General features: G+C 42.5%; 1 protein-coding gene across 1 annotated transcript; it reads left to right on the top strand.

Moving 5' to 3' along the window:
- The first annotated feature begins 8,163 nt into the window (after positions 1-8,163).
- Positions 8,164-9,120, top strand: LOC133133307 (olfactory receptor 52E8-like). The gene has a single exon (XM_061249415.1). The coding sequence runs from the start codon at positions 8,170-8,172 to the stop codon at positions 9,118-9,120; it is 951 nt and encodes a 316-aa protein (XP_061105399.1). The 5' UTR covers positions 8,164-8,169.
- Positions 9,121-21,436: the final 12,316 nt, after the last annotated feature.

Below are 21,436 nucleotides of genomic sequence, written 5' to 3'. Positions count from 1 at the left end.
TCTGCTCATCTGATCTTCTGGTTTTTCAACGTGTTGTTTTGTATTTTTGACTACGAGTTTGTTTTTGCCCTTTTGTACCTTCGCCCTGTGGTTTCCTGGATTTTGACCTCTCGCTTGTTTTTCAACTATTCTTTTGCTTTTCGTTCTTGGCTTTGTACTGGATCTCTTGGCTTTTGACCACTGAACATTAAACTACGATTTTTGGATTATCCTGTGGTCTGCGTCTGGGTTCTCTGCCCCGTACATAACAGTACGTTCTGACCACGATGAACCCAGCAGACCAGTCCCAGTGCTGGGGAACCAGGGAGCTGCATCGGGACGCCAGCAGCAGCAGTTGGACTCGTTTGCTCAACAGCTGCGGGCAGTGTCCGACTGTTTGGCTAACCTGACCGTGACCCTCCAGACTGCGAACCCCTCAGCGCTGCGGCTGCTCCCACGGCACCACCTGCTCCAGTGCGTGAACCTCGCCTTCTGCCCCCCGAGAAGTACGCCGGAGAACCGGGAGAATGCCGGGTTTTTATTACCCAGTGCCAACTCATCTTCCAGCTGCAGCCTTCTACCTTCCCCACTGAGCGATCCCGAGTTGCCTACATCTTCACACAACTCACGGGATGCGCTAAGAAGTGGGGAACAGCCGCCTGGGAGGCTGGACTACCCTGTGTCCAGACTTCAGGGCTGTTCATGGAAGAGATGAAGCGAATGTTCGACCGCTCTAGGCATGGTCGTGAAGCAGCGCGTGAGATTCTGGGCATGCGTCAGGGGGAACGCAGTGTGTCAGACTTTGCCATCGACTTCCAGACTCTAGTCACTGGGGGAGCACTAGTGGGCGTGACTCCTGTTGAAGTCTCCTCCAAACACGCACCTGTTTCCCGGTTAAGCAAGTTTCCTGGACCGCTGATGGCCAATTCACTCAGTGGCCAGAGGCTGGCCAGCATCACCCATAGAAGCATTCCTCTCAAGATGCTAATCTCCGGCAACCATCAAGAGGAGCTGGTGCTCCACATCATAGATTCCCCTCATTCCCCCATCGTCCTGGGCCATCCCTGGCTTGGGAAACACAATCCTGAGGTGGACTGGGAGAGGCATGAGATTTTGGGCTGGAGCCCATTCTGTTCCGCTCATTGCCTTCGCCAAGCCCACACCCCCGTCTTGAGAAGGACTCCCGAGAAGGCTCCGGATCTGGAAGGGATCCCACCTGAGTACCTGGACCTTGGAGAGGTCTTCTGTAAGTCTCGGGCCACATCTCTACCTCCGCATCGACCCTATGATTGTGCCATCAACTTACTGCCAGGAACCACCCCGTCCAGAGGACGGCTGTTCTCTCTGTCCCATCCTGAGACTGAGACCATGGAGAAATACCTCAGGGAGTCTCTAGCTGCAGGCATCATTCGCCCGTCATCATCTCCTGCTGGAGCAGGATTCTTCTTTGTGGGCAAGAAGGATGGATCCTTACGCCCATGTATAGATTACAGAGCCCTGAACGACGTCACCGTCAAGAATCACTACCCTCTCCCCCTCATGGCCTCAGCATTCGAACAGCTACAGGAGGCTACCATCTTCACCTAGCTGGACCTACGCAATGCTTACCATCTGGTGCGTATCCGTGAGGGGGATGAGTGGAAAACAGCCTTTAACACCCCTACAGGCCATTGGGAATACTTGGTGATGCCGTTCGGTCTTACTAATGCGCCTGCCGTCTTCCAGAACCTGATTAACGATGTGTTGGGGGACATGATTAACCAGTTTGTCTTCGTATACCTAGATGACATCCTGATTCACTCAATGTCCAAGGAGGAACACATCCAACACGTTCGTCAAGTTCTCCAGCGCCTGCTAGAGAACCGTTTGTTCGTGAAACCAGAGAAATGTGTCTTCCACGTTTCCACCACCTCGTTCCTGGGATACATCATTTCAACCGGCAACATCCGCATGGACCCCAAGAAGGTTACAGCAGTGGTCGAGTGGCCTCAACCCACCAGTCGCAAGGACCTGCAACATTTCCTGGGGTTTGCTAACTTTTACCGTCGTTTCATCCGGAACTACAGCACCACTGCTGCTCCTCTTACTGCCCTCACATCCAACAAATGTATCTTCAAGTGGAACGAGAAGGACAATCAGGCCTTTATCAGTCTGAAAGACTGATTCACCACAGCCCCTATCCTGATCAAACCCGACCCGACCAGACAATTCAACGTTGAGGTGGATGCCTCGAACATCGGGGTAGGGGCGGTCCTATCGCAACGCGCCAGCAAGGACAACAAGGTTCATCCCTGTGCGTTCTTCTCTCGCCGCCTATCTACCACTGAGGAGAATTACGACATTGGCAACCGTGAACTCCTGGCAGTGAAACTAGCCTTGGAAGAGTGGAGGCACTGGCTGGAGGGAACTCGGGTCCCCTTCTTGGTGTGGACCGACCACAAGAACCTGGAGTACCTGCAAACCGCCAAGAGGCTTAACTCTCGCCAGGCCCGATGGGTGCTATTCTTTTCGAGATTTAATTTTACCCTTGCTTACCGTCCAGGATCAAAGAATGTCAAGCCCGACGCCCTATCCAGATGGTTTGAACCTTCCAGCAAGGAGGAAAGGCCGGACATCCTGTTTCATCAACGCGGGACAGTTGGAGATCGAGGACATTGTCCGCACGGCCCAGAACGGTGAAGCAGGCCCCAGTAACTGTCCTGTTGACCGCCTGTATGTACTACCAGCAGCCAGGTCGCAGGTGTTACAATGGGGACACGCTTCTCTCCTCTCATGCCACCCCGGGATCTCACGCACCACCTCATTCATCCAAAGAAGATTCTGGTGGTCAGGCCTCAAGAAGGATATGCTGAACTTTGTCACTGCCTGCTCGGTCTGTGCCCGAGGTAAACCATCTCACTCACCCCCATCAGGTCTGTTACAACCCCTTCCCATCCCTCACCGCCCTTGGTCTCACATAGCACTAGATTTTGTCACTGGTTTGCCCCCCTCCAACACTTTCACCACCATACTCACTATAGTAGATAGATTCTCCAAAGCTTTGCATTTTGTTCCCCTCACCTCAGCCAAAGAGACAGCCAACTTACTTACCCAACATGTCATTCGTCTTCACGGTATTCCCTCCAACATTGTCACTGATAGAGGTCCCCAATTCACGGCACATTGGTTCTTCATCTAGTTTATCTTCAGGTTTTCACCCTCAGACCAACGGTCAGACCGAGCGGGCCAACCAGGTGATCCAGACGGTGCTTAGGTGCCTTTGTGAGCGTAACGCTGCTTCGTGGAGTCAGATGTTGCCCTGGACCGAATACACCATTAACTCCCACACCTCCTCTGCCTCTAAGTTGTCTCCTTTCGAGTGCTGTCTAGGTTATCAACCCCCGTTGTTCCCTGCCCAAGAGGAGGAGGTGGGAGCTGCATCAGGACCTGGCACCGTCGGTCCAAGGCACCCACCTACCGTGTTGGACAAAAGGTTTTCCTGACCACCAGAGACATCCCTCTTCGCGTTGAGACACGTAAGCTGGCGCCTAGATACATTGCTCCCTTTCAAATCACCAAGATCCTCAGTCCCACAGCAGTGCGAGTCAGACTCCCATCCACCATGCGCCGGATTCACTCTACATTCCACGTTTCCAGAATCAAGCTGGCTATTACCCTGTCCCACCCCCTCCCCTATCCCTTGTTACTCATTTGTTTCAGTGAAGTGTTCGCACCTGTCTCCTAACTATCACTACGTCTTCAACCTGTGCAATGTCTACTCCCTAATCCGGAGCCGTATGTTTTTTACATGTTGGTTTCGTGCATCCAGTCCGCGTTTTCGTCTCCCCTCTGTTATTATGTTATTAACCCATTATGTTTTCCCACCTGTTGTCAATTAGTTTAGCCCACCTTTTTCTCTGCCCCACCTAGATTGTCACCTTCCCTCTTGTATTTAAACCCCATTCTCAGTATTCTTCTTTGTCAGAACGTCGATCGTAGTAAGTGCCGATTTTGTGTAAGCCTTATTATTGAGATTCATGATAGACACCCCTTTCCCTTGACTTCTGTACCTGCCTTGCCCTCTTGTTTTGTTTGCTCATCTGATCTTCTGGTTTTTCGACGTGTTTAATATTATTGACTACGAGTTTTGTATCTTTGCCCTGTGATTTTTTTTTTTGTTTTTCGACTATTCTTTTGCTTTTCGTTCTTGGCTTTGTACTGGATCTCTTGGCTTTTGACCACTGAACATTAAACTACGATTTTTGGTATTATCCTGTGGTCTGCGTCTGGGTTCTCTGCCCCATACATAACATATAGTGCGTTCACAGAGGAAGTGAATGGATTAATTTGGTCTCCAGTGAAAACAGCCCTGAGTTCTACAGAACCTCCAGGAATAGAGAGATACCGTGTTGCAAGACGTTGACTGGTCAAAGGGCAGTGCTTTTATATGTTTCAATCTGATAGCCTGGACCTAACCTGCCCTGGACCAGGTGAGCATGCAAATTATTTAAGAGACCCATCTCATCTGTCACCCTCTGGTATGAGTGCAAGGCCAATATTGTGTTTGGGCATGACATATTGGGCTGGTGTCATGGACACAGGTAGGTTCTGGACTGAAGTGAATTTTATACCCAGAATCTCCATTAAAAAAGGAATTAGACTAGAACTGAGCTTAATCTGTGTCTGTGAAACTGGCCCATTATAGAAATTTTAGAAATTATTTGTAAATAATGTTAATAAAATCCCCATAAAACACGAACTGAGTGAATGCCTTGCTTTATCTACAAACCAATAAAAACAAAACTTCGCAAAAACACTGTTAACTGAGAAACATGGTAACATTTAAAGACCATTAGTTAAGGTCTAGAATTCTTCAAATAAATTTGTTGGCCTCAATAATTTTCCATCCCATTTTGTTAGTCAGCACTTGCACAGCACTATTCAAATGCTCAGGGCCACATCTGACCATGATCTGCCCGAGAACAGACACCTACTAGCTACCCATCCCCAAGGAAACATGCAAATATTCATAATGTATTATACTTCAGTTACGAAACCATAACCACCACTACCACCATTACGGAACAGATTTTTATCAATGGATTCACTTAAATATTACATCCATCCATCCATTATCTTAACCCGCTTATCCTGAACAGGGTCGCAGGGGGGATGGAGCCTATCCCAGCATACATTGGGACCACTACACCATCCGTGCCACCTTAAATATTACAATTACAGTATTCTTTGTAAGATAAAGGCAAATACATACTGTTCATACATAGCCTACATACATGAATGCATATGAAGGCAAGGTCTCTGCATCTGTAACTAGAATGGACATAAAATCTATAAAATATTTCAATAAACATTTACAAATGTGATGTAGGCAAGTTAAATGAGGTGTCATGGTTATACCCCAAAAGTTTCTCTTTTATGATTTGATCATCATCACATTGGGCATTCCATTATGCATTTATGGTTCATTGTGGGACATTGACTGTGATTTATAAAGAGAGAATTCCACGCAGTGCATCATTTTTTAACCTTTTTTCACGCGTTTGCAGCATTTTCGTATGAAATCTACAAATAATATGGGCAAGAGTTTCCTACAGCTGGGGCAAGTCCACCCTTATTAGCTGAATGGTTTGTGGAAACTGCCTTGTCCAGAATGGGTTGTACACACACCTTTGTTAGACCTTTCTCTTTTGGTAGACAAAAGAACACAGTTTGGGGGCTAACAGGAGGTTTTTAGTATATTCCAATACGCTAAGCATTTCCATGACTGGACTGCTGCTTGAAATAATATTAATTATATTAATAATAACATTTTCTAGTGACTATTTTTGAAATGGTCATCAAATCAGTTGTTCAATCTGTCTAAATGTGGCCGTTAGCTACAAAAACCCAGTTCCATTATACCACCATATGTTATGATTACGCCACTCCCATCTATTTGGCGGGGATGGGAGAACCCACTGATACTCTACAGTAAAGATTCCTCCCCACGCTAGTGTTATTCAAATGAATGAAACGATTGGAGGCTGATGTATCAAAAGCAATACAGTAATACTTTATTTATAACATTCGTTCAGAGTAATTAAAATATTTGTTGTGTAGAGGACCAACCTTTACTTACAGCAGTGTATTCGGGGTACATACATGAATTCTCAAACACAAGTTTATATGAAAGATTCCAATAAATAATGTTGGGCAGCACCCCAGTGCTCAATATTGACAGGCAACCCACAATAAGTACAGGGCTCCCCAGTGACTCAACACCCCAAGCACCGCAACCAAGGTGACATCATGTTAACCGTAAAAGGCTTGGTCAATACACACCAATCATAATCACACCACACGGGTGGTCCCCGTAACACATTGAGCATCGAGCCCTGCCCACTAAATATGAGAACCCAAGCAAAGCCAATTAAGATTTAGAACAAGTAATGTAGTAACAAGTAAAGTGCATGAAGTGCCAAGATAATCAGTTAGACAATTGTCCAAATTACACCTGCCCACTGGCACCTCCCCTTGTCCCAGCCTTGATATTGCACACTGCCCCTGTACTATTGTAATGGTTGATTACAATAGTACAGCCCACCCTTGGTATTGCACACTGCCCAAACACAACAAGCCACATCAATAGTAAAACATCAATGATTAAAAGAGCTTATTTTCATAGACATGATATAAATAAATAAACATATACAAACTTAACATGTGGGAAAACAGTGGCTAGCTGTCCAAACAAAATGGCAAAAACGACGAGTGGCGTGGTTCATTCACAAGCCAGCTCCCAATCCCCTGGTGTACAACTGGGGCACGCAGACGCCGAAGCACACAGAACCTGGTATAACGTCAGTTCTGTTAGGCCATCCACCCCCCCGCACGCAGCAGCAATTAGGCAAACACTCTTAACACCAACACGATCTGTTGAAAGACATTAAACATGAATATTCTCAGCGCGCACAGCAGGGCACCGCTTCAGTGCTTTGTTTATTATACACCCCTTACTGCGATTAAGAGGGAATCACTAGCGGAGATTTAAGAATCATTCTATTTACCTGCAAATTCCACGAAACAGACCACAGCAAAATCACATTGTGGCCCATCCCAAGGCTCACATCAAAACCACACACTTTATGGGAAGCATACCTACCCTCGTTAAACCCAACAAATTGCCTCCGTACTTCAGTTACCGGTGACTGCACACGCACACCCTTTAACACACGGAACGCCAATGCCTGGATTGTCTTCGTCCGTCGGTGATCTACAAGAACCCACATACTTATAAGCGTCGTACTCTATTATAAGGCAGCTAATGCTGGCCTAGTGTAACAGCATGCCAAACAATTCCAACTTACCGCACTTTCCACTCCGCTCCCCTTGCTAAGCAGCTGACTGATGACGCAAGAATCCTGCCCCTATGCACACCTCGTCATTTAAGCCCTTACAATTTGCCCCTGGGTCCTAAAGTCCCACTGGCTACATAAATTAGAAGCATCTAGTGGTGGAATTGTTTGTGGTAACAAGCACACTTCATGAAAAGATATTTATAACTGCAAGTAGTCAATGGGGAACTATGGATTCATTCCCATGTTCATATCATCATAGGACTGAAAAGAGAACATGCCATATTACATCATGCAGAAAAAAGATAAAACTCCAACTATGGAGTCCAGTCCAGCAGTTGGCTTTGGACTTCAAGACAATACCTGAAACACCTCCATCTCTCTACAGGCAGGTGAGAATGGAATGATTTTATTGACAGTTGCTTTCATAAATTACATTTTGAGGGCTTAGGCCAAACGTTTCTTCAATAAAATTAAGCAAAGAGAAACTGCAGATTTGTATTTCTAGAGTATTCAACATCTTGTGAAATATTATTTTTATGGGTCCCTAATAGACATAAATCTCTTATTTAATGACTATTATTGATTGTTAGTCCCTTTCAATAAGATGCTCTACACATCCAAAGATGAATCTACAAGAGCCTCCACACACTACTGGCTAACATTACAAACAATGTCAAAACAATGGGAATGTAATTACCTGTATGTGCTTCTGTCTGCACAAATAATATCCGCTAATACTGTATGTAAATAAAATGTGGGTAACAGCTTATTTTATTTCAATTTTAATGAAAGAATATGCTAAAATGTTTTCATAATGTCAAAACTGTTCTTCCCCTCAGGTATTATTCACCTCATGGACAACATATCTTTCAATATGATGATCACACTTTCTAGCCTTAGGGAATCGAAAGGAAACAAATACACATACTTCTTTTTTTTTTCATTTGTTTATATTTTAATTATTTTATTTAATCTGACTCTGATTGTGACAATTATTCTAGAGAGAGCTCTCCATGAGCCCATGTACATCTTCCTGTGTAACCTGTGTTTTAATGGACTGTATGGAACAGCTGGTTTCTACCCTAAATTCCTGTCTGACTTAGTGTATGGCATTCATCACATCTCATACAATGGTTGTATACTGCAAATATTTGTAATATATGGTTATGTAATGTGTGAATTTGCAACATTAATGATAATGGCTTATGATAGGTTTGTTGCAATATGCAAACCATTGAATTACCACACCATAATGACATCACAAACTATTGGCAAATTAATTTTGTCTTCGTGGCTGTTTACCCTCATTACTGTGATCACTGCAATTATGTTAACAATCAGGTTAGAATTGTGTCGATCCCACATCGATAAATCTTACTGTGACAACTGGTCAGTTGTGAAACTTTCATGTGTATCAACTACAGTTAATAATGTCTTTGGATATTTTTTAATCCTTTCATTAATAGCTCATGCTGTTTTTATTGTGTTTTCTTATATGAAATTGATCAATGCATGCATAAAATCAAAGGAGAGCAAGAAGATATTTATGAAGACCTGTTTACCACATTTACTTTCATTGATAAACTTTACAATAGCCATCCTTTTTGACACATTATTCAGTCGATATGGATCAAAGGATTTCCCACAAAGTTTACGTGACTTCCTGCAACTGGAATTTCTAATAGTTCCTCCTCTTCTAAATCCCATTATATATGGGCTGAAACTGACCGAGATACGCAAAAGAGTTTTTAGAAAATGCAAGGAACCTAAAATGAAAGATTCTTATCATACAAGAAAAAGATAATGTATTGTAAGCAGTCTTATTACATGGGCTTTCTATGTTTTCTCTTATTGTAGCATTTAACTATTGTAGTTCCAGGAAGGGTGCTACAGGAGCTCCCCAGCTCTCAACCAAGAGCCAGCTAGGAACCGCCCAGCCCAGATGCCAGCAAATTTGGGCACGACCACCTGATTCTATGACCATTTCAGCATTCAAAGCCTAGCAGTGCACTCCTGTTGCGTCACCAAATTACCCAAATTTATTTGGACACGTCGTAATTCACTACCACCGTGGTCACACTGCAGAGAATGATGGGACTACTTTGTAACAAAGACTCTCTTCTCTCAATACTCACAACGGGAAGTCGTGCACATGCAAATACAAAACCGCCAGGTCTTTATTTAAGAGAAGTCCAGGAAGAAGGCCCTAACCAGTCATATTTCATACACTCAAGAGTTTAAGGCCACCACTGTGTTTGGGCATGATATATTGGGCCAGTTTCATGGACACAGATAAAGCTTAGTTCTGCGATGAATTTGTACAGAGAATCTCCATTCAAAGTTGAATTTAGTCTAGGACTAAGTTTAATCTGTGTGTGAAACTGGCCCATTATCTTTTCTCTAAAAACAATATTATTTCTATATCTTTGTAAATTCTTTGTAAATACTAATATTAATAAAATCCCAACAAAACACTAACTGGGTGGATGGCTTGCTCAATCTACAAGACAATACAAATGATCACACAAAACATGATTTTAAGAACATACTTGGTAACGTTTAAAGACCATTGGATATCAGTTTATGTCTGGAATTTTTAAAATAAAACCAACACTGATCTCAATAATTGTCCATCCCATTCTGTTAGCACAGGCCATTTCTTATAGAAATGTAAGAGCCATATTGTACAGCAAATGTAACAACAAGCAGCATAATGTCATTCTCATCCCTGCTGTAAAATCCAGCTATGACCATCTTGAAATTACCAGCTACCAGCTATTTCAAAACATAGCTTGAGCTGTTTGTTTTTTTTCAGCAGGGAAGCCAAGCTTGTGGTGTTTGAAGGCTGAATAATAGACAGTTGTTCAGCCTTCAAACAGTTAACTAGGTTGCAAGTAAAGCTTTGATAACACATGGAAAGGAATCACACTTACCACACATTGCTTCATAAAATTAAATGCCAAATAGCAGATATCAATCTTTTGTTTAAATCGGACCATGGGTGATCTTCTTCAGAGGAACAATTACTGAAATTAACTGAAACTGAAATGAATACTGGCTTTTGTGGATGCTTTGATTTAGCTCCTGTTTTGGTGTGATGTTTTTGTTTTTTTGTTTTTTCAAAGGAAAAACTATTTTATATTGATTTGCCAGTATTTATATCCAACATTCTGCATCAAGAATTGCACATATTTCCTGATGTAGGTTAATGTTGGCTGTACACTGTGCAATATTGGCCATCTTTTATGATTAGTACATGTCACTGCGATGTAGCCCCGACAATATCCCTCTTTCATTGCTGTCACACTGCGATAAGATCCAATAAATCTATAATAACAGCAGAGATTCCATCCTACGATTATAGAGACTGCATCACATGACATCCATACAATTTGAGGATGGTGGAGCAAGAAGCCAAAGTCTAATGGTTTCTTTGCCCTGAAAAACTCATTATAAATACGATTACTTTTTTCTATTTCCTTTCGGATATTAACTACATTGACGGGTGTCTTCATTTTGGCTATTTATTCAGAATACGACACGGTTTGAAAGCGGAAGCAAAAGCAATACCACTTTTAACGGTGCACTTAATTAGCCTAGGCTACTTCATCTACATGCAAGTAATATTTTAAGGTGGCACTTGAAATAGTGACTGAATTAATTAATGTTAAAACAATGTGTTTATTATGGTGCAACATGTATCATACATTGCAGTAAGTGATATCTAGTATTAAGATGCTCCTATTGGTTCATTGTACATCCATTGTCTGTGGTTGTAGCAGCTGTCACATTGCACGATTTTGCGCCAAAATATCTGACACTGCCAGTCTTCCGTTGGAGGCGAAGATTCACTAACTCGGCTGTCTGTCAGTATGTCACACTGAGAGATTCAATACGCCCAATTTTGGCTCACTACGAAAGGTTTCTTTAACAATTTTGGATTTTTTTGTGCGACTGCAGAATACCCAGAGTGTCATCTGCTGTCATCATGATCATTCATCGGTTGTCGGGGAGGAGGGTCAAGAAATTGTCAATCATGGCTACAGAAGCGCTATGTGTCATCCTATGTCATCCTATTAGTCAACGTCAAGAAACACATCATTGACCGTTGGCAGGAGAGTCTCACGACAAAATAGTAAAAAATAATAATAATAAATTCTGGCATGCTAGACTTATCGTCTGGGTATCCCAGACGCCACATTGCTGATCTTTGATTATGTCACACTATAAGGTGTAAAGACGCCCATTCGTCTTTCCCAAAGTTCATATTCGGGGTCAACACTGAAAATTTGTCAGCGAATCTGGCTGAATTCATGTAGTCTGATCTTAGCATTTAGGAATATATGAGGTGAGGAAAAAAGTAAGAATCTGTGGGAGAGTCACAGGAACATGGACAGTGTCAGCTCAGCTCCACTCACAGACATGGGGGCAGCCGTGGCTCATTGCCAATGATCACAGCTGTTAGCCGTTGCCTAATTGTTGAGTTCTGTGAAAGGCCTAACTCTCAGGCCTATAATCGGGGCTGAGTCACAGCCATCCCCAGATTCCCTGGTCTCCAGTGAACCCACCAAGTGTAAAGCAGTCTCGTAGTCCTCCCCAACCGCTACTCCCAGAGGGCCTCTCACCAACTGCCACCGCTTCCAGAGAGTTCTTCATCCGCTGCCACCATGGGGCTTGTTACACCCCCAGAAAACAATGCATGTTCTAAAAAGGTACAAATGCTGGTCACTGGGGTGGTACCACATAAACAAATTTATTTTACGTAGGTATATATTAGTACCCAAATAGAACATTATGTTATGTTCAGGGAACATTTGGGAAATGTGTTCCTTAAAGAACAAAAATGTACATATGTATTGGTCTCACCTGCTTCAAGTGAGGGTATATGCAACAGGTTTAAAACCTTTTCAATAAAATATTTGGTCAGTCAGTCCTATCATACGGTATAATCCTGCATCATATCAGAAAACAGATTAAATGATGGTTGCATGATGGTTGCAGCAGGATGAATTCAGTCTACAAAACATTCTGTGTGCCTACTTATAGAGAAATGTGCCCAAATTAATTGGGAGGAACTTCATTATGCAGCAAGACAATGACCCGAAACAGACGTAAACCTAATTGAGCATGCATTTACCCCCAACATCTGAAAGAGGCTGCAGTAAAAGCTTGCATCACAAAAGAAGAATGCAACAGTTTGGTGATGTCAATGGGTCACAGTGATGCATTCTTTGGTTTCGGCAATTGAAATAAAAATAAAAATAATTATAGTAAAATCATGTGAGTTCTAGATATATGCATTTTTGTGTGTTTTATTTTATTTTAATAAAACTGCCTCTGCTTCAATCTTAAGCAGTTGCAGTAGCAGACACTTCAAATTTACACAGCTGATTGCTTATAGAAGTTCTTTGTTCAATGTTCAACAACAGAGCCCTACCAAGGAAATGAACTGCAACTTCAATTAGAAACCCAGTTCCCTAACCATTATACTAAACTGCCACCTGCAGCAGCAACATCACAAATAATGATACAGCCCAGTGGAGTATTTTATCATATTTCTCAGTCCACTCAATCAATCACACATCCTTTGTTTATACACTCAGTGATCACTTTTATCTAGATGTGACCAGTCGGTTACTGAAGCAGCTAAATAAATCATTATAGCTTGATTATATCTCTCAATTCTACCCCACTGCCCCCACAACATGTATTGAGCTATTAATTCAATAACAGAGACCTCACACATTTTTCAATGGTGACTGAAGACTCATCTCTTCAGACTGCATCATGTCTTGGCCCTCTTTAGCCGTCTAGTTTTTTGTATTTCCTTTTGGGATATCAATGTTTTAGACATAGTTGTGGACAGATATAGTGGCACTTACTTTTGTTTCTAAAATTAATTGTTTTTCTAATTGCCTTTGTTTAGCTAAATTTACATGTATTGTTTATGGGCCTTCTGTGCCACCTTCTTGATATTTTACTGAGACGAAAACTGAGACTCACACTTTTATAAGACATTCAAAATAAGAGATTGCAAAGTGATTTTAAAGAAACAAAACCTTCTGCTGCCTTTCCCAATGCCTGTCGTATGGGGCAGTTTTGTATAATGGTTAGAGAACTGAGCTTATAAATTATAGTCACTGGTGTTGGGCAGGTGACTTGAACCTGTAATGTCTGAGTTATACTCAGTCTAAACTGTAGATAAACTAAAAAAAATCAATTGTCTGTACATTTCACTGGATATGCTTCCAAGTGAACAATTTTAAAGCATTGGCTTTCCATAAATGGACTGTCACAATAATCATTCAACTGTTGTCTTTTAACTTCACATCTGAGAAAAACTGAAACCAGGTAGGTAGGGTTTTTTTTAATGTAAGCAATAGTACCTGTATAATCTCCTAATTGAAGGCAATTACCCCAGATTAAGTCCCTTAAGGGGAACAATAAAGCTTGCTGTGGTTGGTGATGATGTTCACTTTCCAAGCACAGGTTGTGAATGTCTGGGTCTTTTGAACAGGTAACATTATTTATTATGCACACGTTATTACTTATGTATCTTCACATTACTTTTTAGAAGCATGGGTAACAGGGTTGTGTATTTTCAGTGGTTTATTCGGTCACTACCCTGAGTTTATGCATGAAAATAAATATAATGTTTATATGAGTATTTACCTTTTTTAATCATACTCTCTGCAAGTATTTTCTCACTGTGAAGAGAATGAGAATATGGTACAATTAGTACAAGCTATTGTCTTTGAAGCTTTATTGTGTTAAGTGTAGCTTCTTTAGCCAGCCGATTTGACTAGCTCACTATAAAACAATGGGAAGTAGATTTTCATATTATTGGTAGCTCGGTAACATTGGGCTGAATACTGAGTTGCTTTTAATTAATCCAGACAAAATATTCATTATTGGCATTAATTATTTACTGGTTAATTAAAAAGAAGACCATCTTTACATTGCTAGGTAGCATTATATTCCTTTCCTGCAGTTAAAGGCAAAATGGAACAATTAAACCCTTTTTGTGGTTTTGATTGTGTACTCCAGCACGTTGGATTTGAAATTCAAAAGAACGAATTTGAGGTAATAGTGGAGAGTGACAGCTAGAATTTGTGGTAATGCATGATCCATATCAGTTGATCTGTGTAGGAATCATTGTCCTTTTTTTGCATAGTCCCTCTATGCATCTGGTGATATGCTCTCCAAGCACCTATGGGTACATTTTCCATGTGTTCAAACATTTTTACTTCAGTATTTGAAATAAAATATTTAATTACCAACATTAACCAATAAATTGTAAAATAAGTCAATGGTTCTTTTCAGAAAAGCTGTGTGTAAAATAGTTGAATATAGAGAAGTAGGCAATGGCATGTTGTTCTGCATAGTGTCATTTGACAGTCACATTTGACATTAATATTTTCAACTTTCAGAGCATTTTTCTACAAAAAGTGTGAAGAAAAATGGAGAACACATCTACTGTCAAAGTATTTACTCTCTCTGGATTGCAAGATGCAAGAACATACAGATCCATTTACTTCTCCTTTACTCTCCTTATTTACCTACTGATTATCTTAGTAAACCTAACTGTGATCTTGATAATCTGCTTGGAGAGGGACCTGCATGAGCCCATGTATGTCTTGCTGTCCCATCTGTGCATTAATGGACTATATGGCACTACGGGGTTCTACCCTAAAATCCTCCTGGATATTCTCTCAAATGTGCATGTCATCTTGTACAGTGGCTGTTTGGCACAGGCGTGTGTCATCTACAGTTCTGTCATGTGTGAGATAACCTTGTTAACTGTGATGTCATATGACAGGTATGTGGCAATATGCAGGCCATTACAGTACCACACAATCATGACGCCTCTTATGGTTAGAAGTCTGTTGTTATACGCTTGGCTTCTGCCAATTTCTGAGGTGGTGGTAGCTCTTATTTTGACACTCAGGCTCCCTCTATGTGGGACTCACATCGACAAACTGTTCTGTGACAACGGGTTCATAATGAAATTGTCTTGCATCCCCACCACCATCAATAATATGTGGGGGATAATCATTGTGACAATACAATTCTTAAATGTATTTCTCATCTTGTATACTTACGGGCAGATAGTAAAAGTTTGTCTGCGATCCAGCGAGGGGAGGTCAAAGTTTATGGAGACCTGCGTGCCGCACCTAATATCAATCGTCAGTTTCATTGTTGCGACGATGTTTGATCACATTTACAGCAGACACAACTCTAAAGTCCTTCCGCTGGGCTTGCGCAACTTCATGGCCGTAGAGTTTCTTGTGATTCCCCCGCTGTTCAACCCCATTGTGTATGGACTCAAAATGAAGAAGATACGGACCAGAGTCATCAAACTATTTAGTAACACCACAGTGTCACACAGATTTGGAGGTAAGACACAATGGGCCAAAAAGTGAATCTGTCAGACATGGATTCATGTCCACATTTAATGTGGTCTGCAAATCTGTGTGACAGAAACAGCCACCCAGATGTTTAGTGTTAAAACCAGTGTTACATCAATTATTTTAACACTGAATATTGTACTGTGTTGATTAGCTGACTGCAGGCTATCTCAAAATTTATCATGTTAGGGCAGGCTTGCAATTTAAAGTTTCCTGTGTGCTCACTTTTTTTCTAATTGCATTAGATAGCAGAAAAGGATGCCTCATGCAGATTATTTTAAAACATTAATGGCTCATTTTTATATGATCTATCGCCCTCTCGTGGTCAATATTAAAAAATTACCCAAATAAATTTGCATACAGATATGTGAGAAGTTCACATGACCAGGGACCATATTTGGAGTGCCTTTTGTAATTTCACATTTAAATAGTAAATAATGTGAATATTCTGTTGAATCCATAATTTAGTAAAAGCAACTTGCCGAACAGAATTGAACTTTTCAAACCAGGAATGTGTATGGAACGCATAATGTTAATCATGTGAATGGATGAAGAAGAGTCTAAACACCATTTTGGTATGAGCTGAGTTATCATTCTAACCTTTAACACACCACTACGCACCATTACAGTTCCAAAATGAAGGGACAGAAAACATGAATTAAATAATTTTGGGGACTTCCCAATACCACAGAAACATATCAAATAGGCTGAATAAAAGGAAGCCAACTAACTGCTTACAGCTAAGATATGTATGTGACTGTTTAGCAAGCATCTAGTTAGTCTGGGGTCTGAAAATAATAAATGCACCTGCTTAAGAAAGGATTATGGTTTGTGATTGATTGGATCAATGGATACAAAATCTAAACAATAAGCAACAGTCTCTTGAATAAGTAAAAAAAAATATATATATATATATATATACAATTCAATGACCCTGTGGTGGTGCTTTAATGCAACAGAGATGAAGAACCAAAACCTTACAAGGCTGAGATGCTAATTGTCATGTAGGGAATAAGTGTTATTGTAGTGTTGTAGTGTCACTTATAGGCTTAAACATATTTCATATCAGTACCATAATGTTGGTCACACAACTCAATAAAAACCATTCATATTTTGAGTTTCATGGCTCATTTGATGACAAGGTACTTAACTCAAATACATTTAGCATTTTCACTCATTTGACAACACATCATCATACAATTTGTTATTTTTTTGGAGTGCCAGTCTCATCTCTTTAAATTCATTTTGAACACAGTATTAACATGCTGTATACAGCTACAATTATCAGGGCTGGTTGTAGGCCTGGATTCTGGTTGTATGAATCCGTGGGAGAGTCACAGGAACATTGACAGTGTCAGCTCAGCTCCACTGAGATGGGGGCAGCTGTGGCTCATTGCCAATGATCACAGCTGTTAGCTGTTGCCTAATTGTTGAGTTCTGTGAACGGCATAGAAGCACCAGGGCTGAGCCACAGCCATCCCCAGATTCCCTGGTCTCCAGTGAACCCACCAAGTGTAAAGCAGTCTCGTAGTCCTCCCCAGCCGCCACTCCCAGAGGGCATCTCACCAACTGCCACCACTTCCAGAGAGTTCTTCATCCGCTGCCACCATGGGGCTTGTTGCACCCCCAGAAAACAAGGCATGTTCTAAAAATGTACAAATGCTTGTCACCAGGGTGGTACCGCATAAACACTTTTTTTTTAACTTGTAAAAAGGTTTACATTAGTATGCAAATAGAACATTATTTTATGTGATCTTCCAGCAAGGCAGAGAATATGAGGATGCTGTCCTAGTAAACAAAGACAAATTTAGATATCATGTCTCCCAGGACATCATTGATAAGGTTCTGGAAGACTGCCAGAGTGTTAGTGAGGCCAAATGGCATGACCAGGTACTTATAATGGTGTGGAGAGTAGAGCCTGTAGAATCTAACTGTACTGTAACTGTAGAATCTCTCCCCACCTTCAAGCGCAAGCTGAAGACACACCTCTTCAAGCAGCACCTCTCCCCATCCCTCCCTACCTCCCTGTGAACCTTAATTGTTGTCTCTGTCACTTGCTTTGTGTATCGGTATTTTTAGTTGGCTAGGTAAGCAGTGTTTGGATAGTTAACTTTGGCCACCTTTGCTCTGCTTGTTTGTTTCTTTGTTCTCAAAAAAAAAAAGAAAAAAAAGGCCCTCGTCCTTATCTTTGTTGTACAGGTAGCAGTTGAAATTGTACTTCCCTCTAGGGTCTTTCAGCAAACTTATCCCTGGTTATGGGTATGCACTTTGTTGTACGTCGCTCTGGATAAGAGCGTCTGCCAAATGCCAATAATGTAATGTAATGTAATGTAGAGCCGGGTAGCAAGTCTATGGTGCAGTTGTAGGTCCAGTGAGGAGGCGGGGAGCAGGCTCAGGACTTACTGAAGACTTGGCCGATGTCCTGATAGACGGCTAGAAGAGATGACAGGTCAGGGGGGAGTTTCTTAATTTCACAGGGTAGGTGAGGACTGACTGGAGGCTGACAGGAGACAGGACTTATGGCAGCCGGGGCTCCAGCCCGCCAGAGGGGCGCCCATGACAGTGTTGGTCTGAAGGGCTTGAGTGACTGAAGGGCTTGAGTGACAGTGGTGGTGGGGACTCCCAGCCGACAAACCAAAGTGGGGCAGATGAAGTTAGGGTTAGGGTCCAGTCGAGGCGAGGGGGACCCGCACCTGGTGTCGTACCCCCTCCTGGGAAATGTTGGTGAGCAGGGTGGATTGGGAGGTTGAGGGGGATGGATCAATGGAGATGCCTCTCAGGACCCCCTCTCTGATGGGCGCTGTCTTTTACCGGGCAGTTGCTGATGCGATGACTTGTTCCAACATCCTCCTATCTCTCTCCTACGGTGACAGCCTGCTACGATCGATTTGCATGGGTTCAGGTTCGGGGTCTTCTCTCGGGACCTGACGACTGGGACAGGGAATGGGTGGAGCTCGGGGGTAGTTGGGCTCCCTGGTACGTCTCACTGCTCGTCGTTCTCAGCTGCAACTCCACACGGATGGCCAGGTCTATGACTGCGTCCAGAGAAGTAGATAGCTTGCAGGTGGTCAGCTCGTCTTGACTCTGGTCAGACAGCCCGCTGTAGAAGGCTCTGTGAACGCTGTGTGGCTCAAACCCACCGAGGCAGCCAGGGTCCAGAACTTGATGGAGTAGTCCGAGATGGACCGATTATCTTGGCGGATATGGAAGAGTTGACATGTCGCAGCACGTCCGGAAACAGCCCAATCGAAGACCCTCTTCATGGTCGATGAGAAGAGGGTGAAACTGTTGCACTCAGGGGCGCCAGAATCCCAAAACGCCATTCCCCACTCTTGTGCTCTCCCAGCCAGCAGGGTGATGATGTGAGCCTCCCTGGAGTACTCAGTCAGGAAGGTGGACGGCTGCAGCTCAAATTAGGGAAAACTGGCACAGAAAGGATCTGCAAGCGTCAGGTTGGGGCAGACAGGGTTCTAGGTGGGCACGGAGGGGCTCGGGAGCAGGAACAGATGAGGAATGAGATGCTTGGGTGTCAGTGAGTTAGCCAGGGTAGCCATCCGGTGGTGAAGACTCGCCACATCCTGGTTCAAAGACCAGAGCTCAGTCTCGTGCACGCCCAGCCTCTGTCTCTGGAGTCTCAGAGCTTCCTGGGTTGGGGTCATGTTTGCTGGGTTCATACTTGTCCAGATTATTTTGTCAGACATCAGAACAATGAACCCAATAGCGAGACCACAGGAGTTCCAATCAAAGTTATTAACTTTGGGTCGATGGTCAATTGCAGGAAAATAGGTATATAAAAGATTAAGCAGTTTGTAAACGATAATCCAGGCAGGGGTTCGGTAACAAAGGAGAGCACATTACAATCTGGCAACAAACTAACAAAACAGACAGGAATATATGAAACAAATAACAAGGGGAAACTGGAATCAGGTGTGTACAACAATCAGCAAGTGAAAACACGTGAAACAAATTAATGGGAATGAAATGGGAAGTCAATGTTAGGGTCTTACACAGAAAAAGGAGACAGAGAAACACAGATCATGGCCGCGTTTCCCGATAGCGAACGTTCTTAAGGAGTTAAGAACGCTCTTAAGAAGGGTCCGGCTAAGAAGGATCCTTAAGTTACGAGTGTTTCCCGAACACCTTCTTAGTGGCGTTCTTAAGACTGCGCTTAAGAAGGGTTGAAAGAACGTTCTTAATGGGAGCTGTCCACCCCCTCAGTGCTGGATTCAAAACAATCGATGCCAGGCTAATCGATTGTTCCACATAATTACATGCTCCCAGATGAAGTTCTGATGTAACAAGTGGCGTCCTACAATAAAACAACACTGAGAATAGCGCGCTGGGAAATGAGGCGCCAGAACGCGATTATAATACTAATTACGGGCTGAATCCACACTTTTCTTTTCTAATTTGCCATGCGTAGGCTATGTAACAGGGTAGGAATTTCCTCATTTTCGGGGCAAAAAGGCCTTTGAGTGAAATAAGAGGATGTGGAGAATAAATTACTTGACTTTAAAGTTTTGATTTTAGTATGAATCAGGGGTGAAAGTGGATTGAAATTCTTGCCGGTACTACTACCCCAACCATGGGGCACTTTGGCAAAGACAGACCCTATGAGACAGACAGCAGAAAATTGGCTTGAAACCGGCTACGGTTTGGTCGCTACGAAGCCTGTTTGACCGGGTTTCCCGATAAAGAACGTTCTTAAGAGATAAGAAGGCTCTTAAGAACGCTCCGGACCCTTCTTACAAAACCTTCTTACGAAAGATCATCTTAGGCTAAGAAGGTGTTTCGGGAAACACGTTTGCTTCTTTCGGGAGGCCTAAGAAGGTCCTTAAGAACGTTCTTAGCTTAAGAACGTTCTTAACACGTTCGGGAAACGCGGCCCATGACAGTTATATGCAGAACTATCACTGCAGTTGGATGTTACCAAGTTGTCATTGCTATACACGCCTATAATAAACTGCTATACTGCCTGTCAAGTGCAATGAATCTATATAAAACAATGGATGTTACACTGAACAGAAAGACATTTTACCTTGCTGGCAAAAAACTCTCACAATAAAACTAAATAAATTAAAGTCATCCAAGTTAGTGAGATGGATGGGCTTGGACATTCTTGCACAGTTTATCCACTCTGGGTTTCAGTTGGCTTTGTGACAATCGCACATCATTCTCCACATGTAGACGCACTTTGTTTTTCGTTTTCAGTACTTTAAGTGTGGAAAAACCTGCCTCACACAGGTATGTTGTGGCAAATGGCAAGAGGCATCGAATGGCTTTTTCGCTCAACACTGGGTATTCATTTCTCAGATAGCTCCAAAATTCTGACAGGGGAAAAGCAGAGAATTTCATTTTCAAACTTCCTTCATTGGAAATTTCTATGAATTCCTCCTGTGACCTCAAATCAAGACTACTATTGTCGATTGTTGATTCAAATGGATTTCTGATCCAATTCAAATTGTCATTGTCGAGCTCTGGGAAGTAGCCGCGAAAATATTCCTTCAGATGTGTCAGATGTGATGATATTAGAGGCCGGACACTTTCTGCGGTGACGCTGGATGTTGCAAGCTCCTAGTGAAGGAGCAGGAAGATTTCGGTAATTCCTTCATCCAGCTTTCTCTCCCAAAGTCAGATTTTTTGCACGAATGCTCAAACTTTATCTTGCAAATTAAGTATGCTGAGATCACAGCCCTGCATGTTCTGATTAAG

This window comes from Conger conger, chromosome 7 (genome assembly GCF_963514075.1).
Source record: "Conger conger chromosome 7, fConCon1.1, whole genome shotgun sequence".
Taxonomy (NCBI): Eukaryota; Metazoa; Chordata; class Actinopteri; order Anguilliformes; family Congridae; genus Conger; species Conger conger.
This window is presented reverse-complemented; position numbering and strand designations above follow the sequence as displayed.

What these genes read in the sequence shown, in the direction of transcription:
- LOC133133307 (XM_061249415.1), top strand. Translation starts at nt 8,170, where the DNA reads ATGGACAACATATCTTTCAATATGATGATCACACTTTCTAGCCTTAGG.